This window comes from Pavona decussata, unplaced genomic scaffold (genome assembly GCF_977016875.1).
Source record: "Pavona decussata unplaced genomic scaffold, jaPavDecu1.1 SCAFFOLD_223, whole genome shotgun sequence".
NCBI lineage: Eukaryota > Metazoa > Cnidaria > Anthozoa > Scleractinia > Agariciidae > Pavona > Pavona decussata.
The window spans coordinates 1,714,060-1,727,357 of NW_028145628.1; the positions used below are offsets into that span (position 1 = coordinate 1,714,060).

Here is a 13,298-nt window from a genome sequence, read left to right on the forward strand (position 1 = left end):
ACTTGGTGTTTTATTAGCACAACAGGCTAGTATTTCAACTCAAATGTTCCATAAATTTAAGAAATATTGTGTCATGGTACATTTGTATACCTGCTTTAACCAGTCTGCCACAAACTTTGACGGAAACCAAAGAAAATACGCTTTTGTCATTATTGCAATATAAACGACTTTCTGGTTGGACAAAAGTTCAACCAATTAAAAAGCAGGACAGAAAAAGCTCTAGTGCTGTGCGAATTTTGTGCCAACTGGAGGGGGCGGGGGTAAGTGTATCAATTTGTTTAGGGGGGAGGGTAGGGTGATAGGGGGGTGGGGGGTGGGGGACTCTCCAGATTTCAGATCTTCAGAGGTTGGCATCTCTGCAACGGCTTTGTTCAAAACAGTAGAAATTTGAACGATTTCTCAATAAAATTGACTTACCTTGACTCGTTGTTGTATTCTTTGTTGCTTGTCTGTTTTTCAAGTCGATTGGAAGCGATTTCGGGGAGTTATCGTTTCTGGGGTGGATGTCAACAGAAACGATAACTCCCCGAAATCGCTTCCAATCGACTTGAAAAACAGACAAGCAACAAAGAATACAACAACGAGTCAAGGTAAGTCAATTTTATTGAGAAATCGTTCAAATTTCTACTGTTTTGAACAAAGCCGTTGGTTTCCCATATAAACCTATATAAATTCAAATGTAACACAATACGCCCGGTACTGATCGCTACCAGTCACGTTTATTTCGTAACCTGAGCTTGGGCCGCCTGTGTACGTGCTTTAACAAGCTCCTGGGAAATCTGGGTACGAGGTAGTTACACTTCGTTGTGCTTTACTTGAAGCTGTTATGTTGAAATCCCGAGCAATTTTCAAAATGGCGGCCTCCAGGCACAGGTTTGGCTCCTTCATTGTCGGTGGGGTAATTGCCTTTTTACTGGTCATTTTTGGTTAACTAATCGACATTTGCTTTTAATAAGAACGAACGCATGTTGCGTACTATGTTTGCGCAGTACCACACATCTAAATTTAAATTGTCAGTAGCTCCCACGAGCCTCCTGTAGCTTAGTATTTTACTTTCCCGATTTCCCCTTTGAAATCAACAAAGTGCGCCAAGAGAGATCATATGAAAAGGTCCCCTGAAATATTACTGCAGGACGGTATGGTACAAACTTATTTAATTTTAGGAGTAATTGAAATGAAATCTCATTATTTTACTAGCTCAGTGAGGATTCGTTGATCATGAAAAACATTCCAGCAGTTTGAAAGAAAAGGACTTCAGATGACAAAGGAAAAAGCAGTTTCATTTCGCATTGCTCTTTTGGTAAGAAAAGGGCTTTCAAAGCCTGCATTTATTTCAGCAGTAAACTTGAAGGGAGAAGCACTCTTTGAGTAGAGCAATCCCATTGAATTACAGTCAGTCAACATCCCACACAACCAGTATTTCCAAGAAATGAAATGAACATTCAAATTCCTCTTTGTAATGTCTGTCATTTAAATGGAATCTTGAAGATTTCTCTGGAAATCTTTTCGAAAAGATGCATTAACTGAAAAAAAATCAAAATACTTGGAAAATTGTAATATTTAAGCATTACCAGCAAGATTTCAGAGTTCCCACAGAGAATTCCTTTGTTTATTGATGGTAAAAAGATACAAATTTTACTTTACATTACAGTGTTAAGTATTTCAAGAATAACAATTTATTGTTTCTGATTATTATGTGACTGACTGTTATGTTTCAGGATTTTAAACTAACACAATAAATCTGTTTAGTCAGGAGGGGTAGCAGGAACTGCAGTTGATGTGATACTATTTCCACTTGACACGCTGAAAACAAGGTTGCAGTCAGCACAAGGTTTTGTCAAATCAGGTGGATTCCGGGGAATTTTCTCTGGACTAGCTTCTGCCGCCAGTGGGTCTGCCCCTTCAGGTAAAACATTCTTCAGATACCATCAAATTCTACGTAAATCTTTTCAGAGTGATTTTCTTAGGATTTCCTTCAGGCGCCAGTTGGTTTCCCCCCTCAGGTAAAGCCTTCTTGACATACCAGTACCATCAAGTGCAATTTAACTTCCCTGAATACAAGCCCACAAAATCTCAAACACTAAAATCCTTCTGATAAGCGCCCCCCCCCCCCCCCCCTCTAGATCTAATCCTATTGACTGCTTGAGTTGGGCCAGCAAAAGGTTAGACTGCCACCCTTGACACTTTTTATTATCAAACTTAACTAATAATTTGAAATGCAAAATTTCCAACAATATTAAGCCCTCACAGTCCCTCAAGCCCATCTCAAAAATTCTCTCCTCTGAAGAGGATCAAGGGCTTTCCGCAAGGAAAACTCCACTGAGAAAGGTGGGTGGAGGCATAAAATTCCATGGAAGGCAGCTATGCCTATTGATTCTTTCAGCTTTTGTGCCTGTTCTCCCTTCATTCCGCAGATATACATAACACCCCATCAAACCTCTGCGGAGGAGAGAGTCCCAAAAATAAGTCACTAACAATTCCTTTCCTCAATTTAAGTGCATGGCTTAATATATTTGGAATTTATTGGACTGCTGTTTGTTCTTAAAAATCCTCAAAAAAAGTCTTCAAGATTAACTTTCTTATTTCATTTTCCTTTATTGATACAGAATGTTTTTTCCTCTTTTCAGCTGCTACCTTTTTTTGTTCCTATGAGCTGACTAAAAATGTTCTCAAACCAAGGGTGTCACCTGCAGTGTTTCCATTTGTCCACATGTTTGCTGCGACCGTTGGTGAAGTAGTAAGTTACTGCTAATGCTATTTGGTGAGAGTTCAATCACTTGCTCTTATTTGCCTGGTCGCAAGATACCTACTCTGTTGATGCTGTGTGTATTTTTTGAAACAGGTATCACTTTTTGTAAGAAACCCATTTGAAGTGGTCAAACAGCGAGCTCAGGCGTACACACACTTGAGCAGTCTGCAAGCTTTGAAGTTCACCCTTGCTCAAGAGGTATGTTAGATATTTCACAACTCTCTAGTAATTTTTTTTGCATTCTAAAGAGGTCGATGCCATTATTGAAGGGCAGCTGAAAGCATAACTGTCTTGTGTCAAATTTTAGACCAATTTTTGTTTTGCTCAAAAATGCCTGAATTTTTGCATTCTGTGTTTATTCTCTCCACAGCATCCTTTGCTCTGTTTCATAGCTTTCTTTTCTGTTGCTGGACAACATGAAATGGCACTGACGTGATATTTTGGCCTTATTGTCATTGGAAACTTAGAGTAAACACAGAGCTCTGTTCTTTGACTAAATTAAAGGACACTTTAAAAACTCACGCACTTTTGAGCAAAACAAAACCTTGGCCTAAAAATTAAAAATAAGGCGGTTATACTCTCAGCCCTGTCAATTTGCACATTTATTACACCCATTTTGAAATCACTGGTGATCCTTGCAATCTGATTGGCTCTCAACAGTGCGATTTATTCACAAATCACACCATTTTTTGCTCTAAATAGCATCTTTTTTTAGCCCATCAAAATGAAACTGAAACTGGGTTTCCTGAAGTGAATAAATAAATATTAATATTGACAAAAAACAGTGAGATTTCAAAATGGGTGTAATAAAGTGGTAATTGAACTTTGTATTGTGCAATTTTGGTCTGAAATCATACTTGTGATTTCAAATTGAACTCGTGCTGTGCGCTCTTTCGATTTTGAAACCATGCGTATGATTTCAGACCAAATTGCACTCCACTCAGTTCAATTACCATTATTAAAGAGAGCTCAACAGTGTTGTAGTTCAACTTATCTCAATTAGCTTTTATTATTTGGCTTTTATTATTTTGCATGAATTAATAAAAGATTGACTGTTTGATTGATTGATTGATTGATTGATTGATTGACCATATCTTTTTATTAGCATACCCATACACCTACATGTACTTTGGTATCCTGTGGCATAAACACAAATAGGGTGACTGTGGCCAAAGACTTATGGTACCTTAGTATATTGTACAGTATTTTGGTCTATCGTAATTAAATTATGATTATTATTTTGACTATTTCATTATTGTGTTTTGTGTTGTAGGGCTTTCGTGGTTTGTACAGGGGCTACTGGAACACACTCATAAGAGACATACCATTTGCACTAATACAATATCCATTATGGGAATTACTGAAGGTAAGTCTATGATATCAGTGAAGACATATTATCTATGCCCTAGTTGATTCAAACGTAGAGCTTTAGGCAGGGTTCAGATGCCATACTTCACATGAGCCAAATCGAATTCAATGAATTAAGTTCATGTGAAGTACTGCGTTTGAATCAAATTATTCAAAATGGCCGATCTAATTCAGATCAGGTCAGCCGTTTTACCCACCTGGCTCAGCCAGGAATAACGGCTGTGGACCAGCTTTGATTCGGATGCTGTACTTCACATGAGCTAAATCAAATGCGTAAATTATTACAAATCTGCAATTTTCTTTAGTCATAATATACTTCAGTTTATTAATTTCGGCTGAATTAAGTTTGGCGTCTGAATCAATTCAGCCAGGATTAATAATTTGGATCGGTCTCACTTTGATTTTGATGCGGCTCATGTGAAGTACGGCATCTGAACCCAGGCTTTACTTGCACAGAACATAATCAGGGTTGCCAAATTGATCAGGGAAAAACAAATTTTTTTCAACATCAGCGAAAAGTAAAGGAATTTTGTATTGTATTAGGAAATATTAAATTCTACCTCAGCGTCTTTGAAAAGCCAGGGCTAAACCTGTAGACACATACTTATTTATGGGTAAACTCTTTACATGTAAGATAGCCATCAGATTTTTAATAAGATTTTATCTATCTATCCATTTCCATTAATGCAAACACATACAAAACAATCTTGTATGTACCACTCTTATTATTGGATGTGTTGTTTCAATTTGTGTTATTTAGAGTATATGGGCATGGAAACAAGGTCAACCAGTTTGGGCATGGCAGTCTGCCATTTGTGGTGCTGTTGGAGGTGCGTGATTATTGATTGTCTGCATTAACGATGAGAAATTACTTTTCTTACTTTAATGATAAAAATCAAAATAATGTAAGTACTTTTCAATAGATTTACTTTATTTACCTTAGGATGTTTTTAATTTACACCTTCTAGAACAACTTTATGCAACATTAAATAAACAGCACCTTAGCTTTCATTTTAATGGTCAAACCCTACAGTACTGACTCTAGGATTTCTTCGCAGACCCAAAAGTTAGAACCACCTTCTACAGCATATAAAACAATACCACAGGAAAGTACTGCTCAGTAATTTTCATTTGAATGGTCACACTTTAGGATTTTATCCACAGACTCAACAGTTAGAAACACCTTGTACAACATAATAAACAGCACCACAGGAAAGTACTGCGCAGTAGCTTTTGGTTGAAATTCCATCTAAAAAGTCAAAAGAAGAACTTATTTAACATGGAGGATTCTTAAGTATCTTTATTTTCTCTTTTGCAGGTGCCGTTTCAGCTGCTGTAACAACTCCTTTTGATGTTGCTAAAACAAGAGTCATGCTTGCACCGGTAAAATTGAAAGAGTTGAACATGCAAACGAACCGTACCATTTTGAATGATCGCACTTTAGGGATTCATCCACAGACTCAGAATTAAGAATCACCTTGTACAGCATAATAAACAGCACCACAGGAAAGAACTGCTCAGTAGCTTTCATTTGAATGGTCACACTTTAGGATTTCATCCATAGACTCAAAAGTTGGAACCACCTTGTACAGCATAATAAACAGCACCACAGGAAAGTACTGCTCAGTAGCTTTCATTTGAATGGTCACACTTTAGGGATTCATCCATAGACTCAAAAGTTAGAACCACCTTGTACAGCATAATGAACAGCACCACAAGAAAGTACTGCTCAGTAGCTTTCATTTGAATGGTCACACTTTAGGATTTCATCTACAGATTCATAAGTTAGAACCATTTTTTTAATGACTGCTAGCAGACTCGGCTGACTCTTCGGGATAGCAGACGAGTTAACAAGCACGTTACGAAAATCCCCCAAGAGGAGACGCGACTCCTTCCCCGCGCGTCGTGTCTTCGCGCGTGTGGCAAGTTTCGCGCGTACACGCATGTTTCCCTTTTTTTTTTTTTTTTCGTTTTTTCGCGGTTCTCTCGATATCATCCATCCTTGAAGAGTGTTTTTCGAAAACTTTTGTTTTCTGCATGAGACAAAATTGCCTGTAGTCTGTCGCCTTGCTTTGCCGGACGATCTAAACACGTGTGAATAAGCATATGTTTTAAAACGAAAACGTAGACAGGGCCGAAATCTGGCATGTTTCACTGCAAACTGCTAAAATTTGAAAATGCTGCAGCTATTTTGTTTGCATGTAACCGTGATGCGTTGATTTTTTTATCAACAGAAAGATTCGCTGTACACTCAAGCCAGTCTAACACAAGTGATACTCATAATTAAGTCTCGGGAGGGCATATCAGGGTAAGAGCCGTTATACTTTACAAAATTGTGAGTTATTTTTCCCCATAGTATGTCAACATTGTAGCAAGCACTCTATTAGGTCAGCCGCGAGCGGCTTATTAACGGCTCTTAAAAGTTTAAATTTGAACGTAAACATGGCGTGTTATTCGTTTGTTTGTTTTTTTACCACGCACGTTACAAAAATGCAAAATAAGAATATGAAAAATATATATTACAGAGAAAGTGGTGAGGAAGCCTTTAGAAAAACCATAGGACTTATAGAATAAGGCTTCCTCATTACAGAGTTGTTACATATAATGTTTGAAGACTGTGAGACGGTTTATACAATTACAGTTGAAACGAATAGACGGGAAACGATCAATAAACATTTGAGAAAAAATAGCATGCAATGTCAAAAATAGAGATACAGATTTAGTAGTTGCTTTAGATATATTGTTTTAAGGCTAGATTTAAAGGAGTAATGAGATACTGACTTACAAATGTCTTTACCTATGGGGTACTAGTGATATTTAGTAGTCTCTATTTACATCATTAATGAACCTGAAAATGAAAAATCTCTATTATAAACTATCTGAAAATGTCACGATAACCCTGTAAATTATGTTTGTAATTCAAGACACTTTGAGTGATTTTCGTAATAGACATTGCACCAAACAATCCTTGTTTTTTCGCCTCATTTGACTGCCTGTATACAACAGTACAATATGCCAAGATAAAGACGTATTTTAATTGAGGTTTATCTTTTTGCAGTTTGTTTGCAGGAGTAACATTAAGAACCGCGTGGATAGCAGCAGGAGGAGCTGTGTTTTTTGGTTTTTATGAAAAAGCTAAGATTGTCCTTCAAGACAAACTGGAACTGAACGCTGACTATGGGGCAATGACGTAATTCATACGCGTTCATATAGAGCGGTCTTCAATTCAGTATCGTATAACCTACCAAGACCAAAGTAATTACTCCGACCAATCACACAGGCGTAAACAACCCAAAGGACCAATCAGAACTCGAACCAAATACATGTAACCGGTGTCAAGAGCGGGAAAACATGTGCGAGCGAGTCACGGTTGGTTTTAGTTTGGCTTGTCATTGGTTGAGAAAGTGGCGCGAGTTTTCTGACCAATCACGGAGCGTAGTAAAGCAAAACTAAAGCAAACGCGAAATTACTTTTGACGCTCAATTGAAAACCACTCTATCTAATTCTGTTGATTAATTTCCATTGATAATAAAAGAGTAAATTGCAGACAAACCTTCACGAGCCTTTTTTCTCGCCATTGGCTGGTACACAGACTTTTTCAAAGTCCTTTCGACACTTCTCAGGGGAAAAGAATTCCCAAACTATACACAAGAACAATGTTTGGGAGAAAAAGAATCAGTAAATTGTCTGTGAAGTGATTTCCTTAGATCTGAAAGTCTCAAAAAATAGTTGTGAAGTGTTGACGCTAGAAATCACATAAAAAGTGAATTTTCTGTTTAACTTTCAGTGATTTAGCTAGGCGACAAAAGTATGCTGAAGTTTCAATTTTCTCACTTTTTAGCTAACGTATGTGTGTGTAAACTTTTATCGCACGAACTTTGATGGGATTTTACAGTCAGTGCTTGGAAAATTTAGCCTCGGTCTGTCGCCAGTTAACAACAACATACTTATTGGTTATTTGACTGTAAGGTGTCAGGAAACCCAACGGTTTATTTCGATGGCCTGTTCGGAAATAGTTCGAAAATGTTCAAAGTCTTGTCCCCTTATCGATGCTGCTTGTCAGATAAGCGCATCTAGAAAGCCCTTGCCCCAGGTCTCTGTTGGTTAGACAAATAACGAAAAAATCTCTTTCTTTTCAGTTAGGTTTCATTTGTCTCAAATGGCTTTACCGCAAGTAACAGGAAAATTTATGTGCCAGCATTCTGGTGCTATTTATGCCACAAGAAGATGCTCAAAACAAAGATATCAACTGGCATAAAGTGTGAAGTAAGAGCCCAAACACCATCCTGATAAAATGTTTCAAAAGTTTTCCTATTTTTTTTTTTAATTTTCCTTTTCTTTCTTTCGTACTATCCCCACCTATCCTATGCTGAGGCCCTAGTAGCTCTGGACATCACGTCACTGTACGAGAGGAGGAAGGCCTTGAGCAATGCTCTATTTGAGCAAATTGTAAGGGACCAAAGCCACAAGATCCATGATCTGGTGCCGCCTCGGAATGAGTCTACTTATTGCACCCGTAGCTAGAGATACTTTAAACTATTGTAAGACAAATAGGTTTAAAAACACTTCTATTATGGCGAACAGTTTTGATCATTAACATGAGTAATCGTAATTATTAGTAATTTACGGTTTTTATAATATTTGTCATATATTTATAGATAATTTTTAGTTCCCTTGCAAAGTAAGTCGTATTTCAGCCGGCCAGGGGGCTGCAATGATTTTACTTAATAAAGCTATCCATCTATCTATCTATCTATCTATCTCTTATTTCGTTCTTTGTTTATTTGTTTGGTTCATCTTTGTTTCTTTCTCTCTTTGTTTCTTTCTTTCTTTCTTGTCTATTCTTTCCTTTTTTTTTTTATTTTGTTTGATTTTTTTTTTGTTTTCCTTGGAGCTGAAGCTTTCCAGAGCACCTTTCTCACTTAGAGACATCTTATTAGGATGGCGTTACAAGAATGTTTTCACGAGGAAATTACACTGAAAATATTTGATTCGTTGATTGCCTAACAAAGAAAAGCCAAATAAGGAGAGGAAAGAACAGAGCCTGTAGAACACTAGACTTGCGACTGGCGGTGGCGGAAGTCGGATTCCTTTTGTCGCCATGACACTGATAATTTCCGGTCGCCCCAGGGTCTCGATTATTGGCGCAGTAAGGATTGTAGTCACTCAAACTCGTATCAAACATCTTCTGGATTATCTCCAGGAATGTGCAGTTACATGCAAGCAGATTTTTCACACACCTCTTTGCTTTGGCGTTTTCCCCGTTGAAAACAAGTAGATGAAAAAAGGGATGTTTAAAATAAATAGAAGTGAGACTAACTAGCTTATTTATTTTTTTTATCAGCTTTATTGGACACATCCGTCTAAATACAAAATAAATACAAAGAGCAAAACAGAAATACGAGAAAAAAATGAGTGATTAAAAGGGTATTGCGCAACAACAACAACAACAACAATATTTTATTATTTGCCAATAAATCCTTTATCCCCTGGCTCCGCAGATAGCGGTGCTAATCGAGGCGGGCCAGGATAATAAGTAAGAGAAGAGGAAAGTACACACAGTAAAAACTACAGATAAGTAAATAGGTAGGTAAATACGAAAACAGATTAAGTCTAAAGAAACAACTATGTATATTCAAGTTGGCAACGCATTGTGTTGTGAAAGGTGAATAAATAAGACAACGTAAATTAGATAGGATAGGCGAGACATAGCCTGCAGTGCAGGCGTTTTTCATGGGCGAGCGCTGAACTGAATAAATTTAGTTCGCGTATTTGAAGGAGGCTGAGGGGGAGGGGGCAGGAAATGAGACCTCTCTCCCCCTCCCCCCTCCTATATTTCTCAGCCAGTCGTCCTCTCCCTTAGGGTCACTTTTGACTCCCTCCAGCCCTCTCGCGCTTCCTCGCCCAAGATGACAGCAACGAAGGATTATTCAGCGCTCCCGCTCCAAAAATACGCCTGCATTGCAGGCTAGGCGAGACAAGGCTGATAGCAACAAGAGCCATGCGAGGGGCAACCCCTTAAACATCATTAAAACATATAAGAAACATTAAAAAATCTTAAGCTTAACATGGTGGCAAGGGCAGTCTCTTGCAAGAAACCATGTACAAGGCATGTCAATATCATACGTGGAGTCCAACAAAGTAGCATTCGCGACGTGTAGAAAACGTTTAAAGTGCCCCTAACCCTTCAATTTGTTTTCTTTTGGTAGATTTCCATATCTGTGAAGAACTCAATATTTCTCAAAGATTTTTTCGAAAATGAGTTCTTGAAAGATATGGAAATCTACCAAAAGAAAACAAATTGAAGGGTTAGGGGCACTTTAAAAAAAAATATCTATGCTGGCAAAATGTTCAGGGAATGCAACGTTACACACAGTATTCAGATCTAGAGTTTTACAATTCTATGAAAATATGAAGCCTGAAAAGTGGTTTTAGAATTGGAGCGGATTCGGGGAGCGAGACCGCCCATAAGAAACTATATAACGCGTCTAATTGATTGACGTTTTGGCAAAAAGATTTATAAAAAACACCTGTACAAGATCACTTATTTTTCTATAGTATGTTAAAGGTACAAGTCATAAGGATAAGACATCTCTCTGATTTTGGATGTTAGAAAAGAAAACTTGGCCATTCTCACAGGCTATCAAAATCAAACTTTTTCAAAGTTTCATTTAATTTGGACCTTACGTGCGCGTACAAAAGTAAATTTCTTTTCTTTTTCTTTGTTTCTTTGTTTGCTTGGTTGTTTTGCTTTGTTGTGTTTCTGGCTTTCTTCGTTTTTCTTTCTTTCTTTCTTTTTTAGGTTTATTTTTCTTCGTTTTTCTTTCTTTCTTTCTTTCTCTCTTTCTTTCTTTCCTTTTTAGGTTTATTTGGCCTTCCGATCGCCATCCTTTTGAAAAGAATGGAAAATGATAGTTTCCACGTGAACGTAGGGAAATATGAATATTTTAAAGAAAAGTGTTACCAAAGACTAAGAAAAACAAAAGTAAATGTGTAGAAACAAGATTTTAGCTAGGTACACGTTAACTTACGTTGTTCCTTTCAGATAAAAGAACAGTCCAGTGATCCTATGTGAAAATATGGCTGATTCACTTAGCCTGATTTTTCCGCGTTGTCTTAAGCAGGAAAAGTTGTTCTTCCATTTGAAGATGATTTTGTAGATTTATCTTGGAGATTAATTTTCTATCACTGGTGTAATTCATTCTATCATTATTCACTGTTCACTGATACTTTTAAAATTTGTGCAACTGAACTGTCCTGTTTGTTTGCCTGTCTGTATGAGGCTTAGTACATTGCATTAGCGCCGGTTATATGTATTTTCTTCGAGTTCTGATTGGTTCCTTGCGCTATTTACGTCGGTTTTCATTACCCTAAAGTAATAACCACGACACTCGGAACACGACACTCAACAGGCCATTTCCATGTTTTTTAAGCCTATGAAAGTGAAGCTAAGTGAATTGTGCAAAAATGAAAGAATTTGTTTGCATTTGAATTTATGCACGCCGTGAGTCTCCCTTTCATAAAAAGGTTCAAAGCAACTCGGAAATAGGGAACTTAAGGCCTGGTTTACACGTACGGCGCAAGCATAAGCATAAGCATAAGCACAAGCACAAGGATGTTTACACGTGCCACAAGCATAAGCATAACGTGACATACGCAAGCGCGGAAGCTAACAAATTTGGCGCAATCGCGCGGCCGGGCTCAGTGCCTTTTGGTGCGAGATTTAATTCCAACATGGCGGAAAATGGCAACGCATGAGTAACTAGATTGTAGGCGTACAACTTATCACTGTTTTTCAGTTTCCTTTCCTTGCGCTTGTGCTTATGCTTGCGTCGTCCCGGTTTACACGTGCGACGCAACGACGCAAGCATAAGCACAAGCACAAGAGAATGGAAATCGTTCCATTCTCTTGTGCTTGTGCTTGCGTCGTTGCGTCGTAGGTGTAAACCGGGACGACGCAAGCATAAGCACAAGCGCAAGCACAAGGCGCTTATGCTTGCGTCACACCGGTTTACATGTAGGTTTCTTGTGCTTATGCTTAAGCTTATCGCACGTGTAAACATCCTTGTGCTTATGCTTATGCTTATGCTTGCGTCGTACGTGTAAACCAGGCTTTAAGCAACGACGAATGCGACGGCAACGAGAACGTCAAAAAAGCAAAAGGTTTAATGAGCAAAACAACAACTCTGCACGTGCATTACACTTTTTCCTACATTTCTTTGCCGTCCCTGCACGACTGGGACGTGAAATTTCTTGATGGGACGTTTTGTGGAAGACGTAAACACACGACGACGAATTTTTCTCTCTAAACTTGGGTGCGGTCTCCACGAATTCAACTCCAGGAAATTTCACCTACATTTGACAAGCAACTTGGGATAATCGCGACGACGTTTGAAAAAACGCGACTTCGGTTTTATAGTGACGTTTTCGCTGCCGTTGCCGTCGTCGTTGCTTAAGCTCCCTATCGGGGAGCTTAAACAACGACGACGGCAACGGCAATGACAACGCCACAAAAACATAGGTTTAATGAGCAAAAACAATCACCCTGCAAGTGCGTTTAAATTTTGGTATATTTCTTTCCCGTCCTCTGCAAAACAACAACGTGAAATGACCACATTTAAGGTTTATGGAGAACGCCAACGAACGGACGACGGTGAATTTTTCATTTTCTTTCTTAACTTGTACGCCACTGCTGCCAATTTGGTTTCTGGATTGTTCGCCATTTTTGTGAACGTTGATCGAGTTGAAATAATCGCAAAGTTTCAAAAATGAAATAAAGTTATATTTTCAAAATTCAATTGCCGTTATTCTCAGCAGGTGTGCTCCCGAGTATCTTACCTGCAATTTGCTTTGGGTTCGTTTTGTAGTTTCTTGATAAAATCTGTGCTACAATTACGGGCATCACAGAAGTACTCCATGTAAGCACAGCTGCCCACATTGTGTATTATTACTATGCGCAGTAAAACTATTTGTATGCACAGCATCAGAAAACAACACAGGACGCATAGCGTAACCTACGAGCCAAGCGAAACTTAAAATAGCACGTGAATAAATCAATAAAATATATATATAAACATACATAAAAGTCATAGTCTAGATGTCTGAAAGTCTAAAACTCCTACAAATAACTATTAATGGCTGGTCTATCAATCTTGGTATAATATAACATTATCATGTTACT

General features: G+C 38.1%; 2 protein-coding genes across 3 annotated transcripts; one reads left to right on the forward strand and one right to left on the reverse strand.

Annotated features, from left to right (window-relative positions):
• The first annotated feature begins 836 nt into the window (after positions 1 to 836).
• Positions 837 to 7,669, forward strand: LOC146459079 (mitochondrial S-adenosylmethionine carrier protein-like). Of its 2 annotated transcripts, XM_085090016.1 has the most exons (10): positions 837 to 873; positions 1,198 to 1,300; positions 1,750 to 1,906; positions 2,628 to 2,737; positions 2,843 to 2,947; positions 4,023 to 4,115; positions 4,878 to 4,947; positions 5,436 to 5,500; positions 6,352 to 6,425; positions 7,176 to 7,669. In XM_085090016.1, exons 2-10 carry the CDS (start codon positions 1,259 to 1,261, stop codon positions 7,309 to 7,311), a joined length of 852 nt encoding a protein of 283 aa, XP_084946142.1. In that variant the 5' UTR covers positions 837 to 873; positions 1,198 to 1,258; the 3' UTR covers positions 7,312 to 7,669. The 2 variants fall into 2 exon arrangements, with proteins under 2 accessions (XP_084946142.1, XP_084946141.1); XM_085090015.1 differs by lacking the exon at positions 837 to 873 and having other exon boundaries at positions 1,077 to 1,300.
• Positions 7,670 to 7,806: 137 nt separating this feature from the next.
• Positions 7,807 to 13,297, reverse strand: LOC146459080 (uncharacterized). The gene is made up of 2 exons (XM_085089728.1): positions 12,956 to 13,297; positions 7,807 to 9,525 (listed from the first exon to the last, which is right to left on the reverse strand). Exons 1-2 carry the CDS (start codon positions 13,099 to 13,101, stop codon positions 9,090 to 9,092), a joined length of 582 nt encoding a protein of 193 aa, XP_084945854.1. The 5' UTR covers positions 13,102 to 13,297; the 3' UTR covers positions 7,807 to 9,089.
• Between the last annotated feature and the right edge of the window lies 1 nt (position 13,298).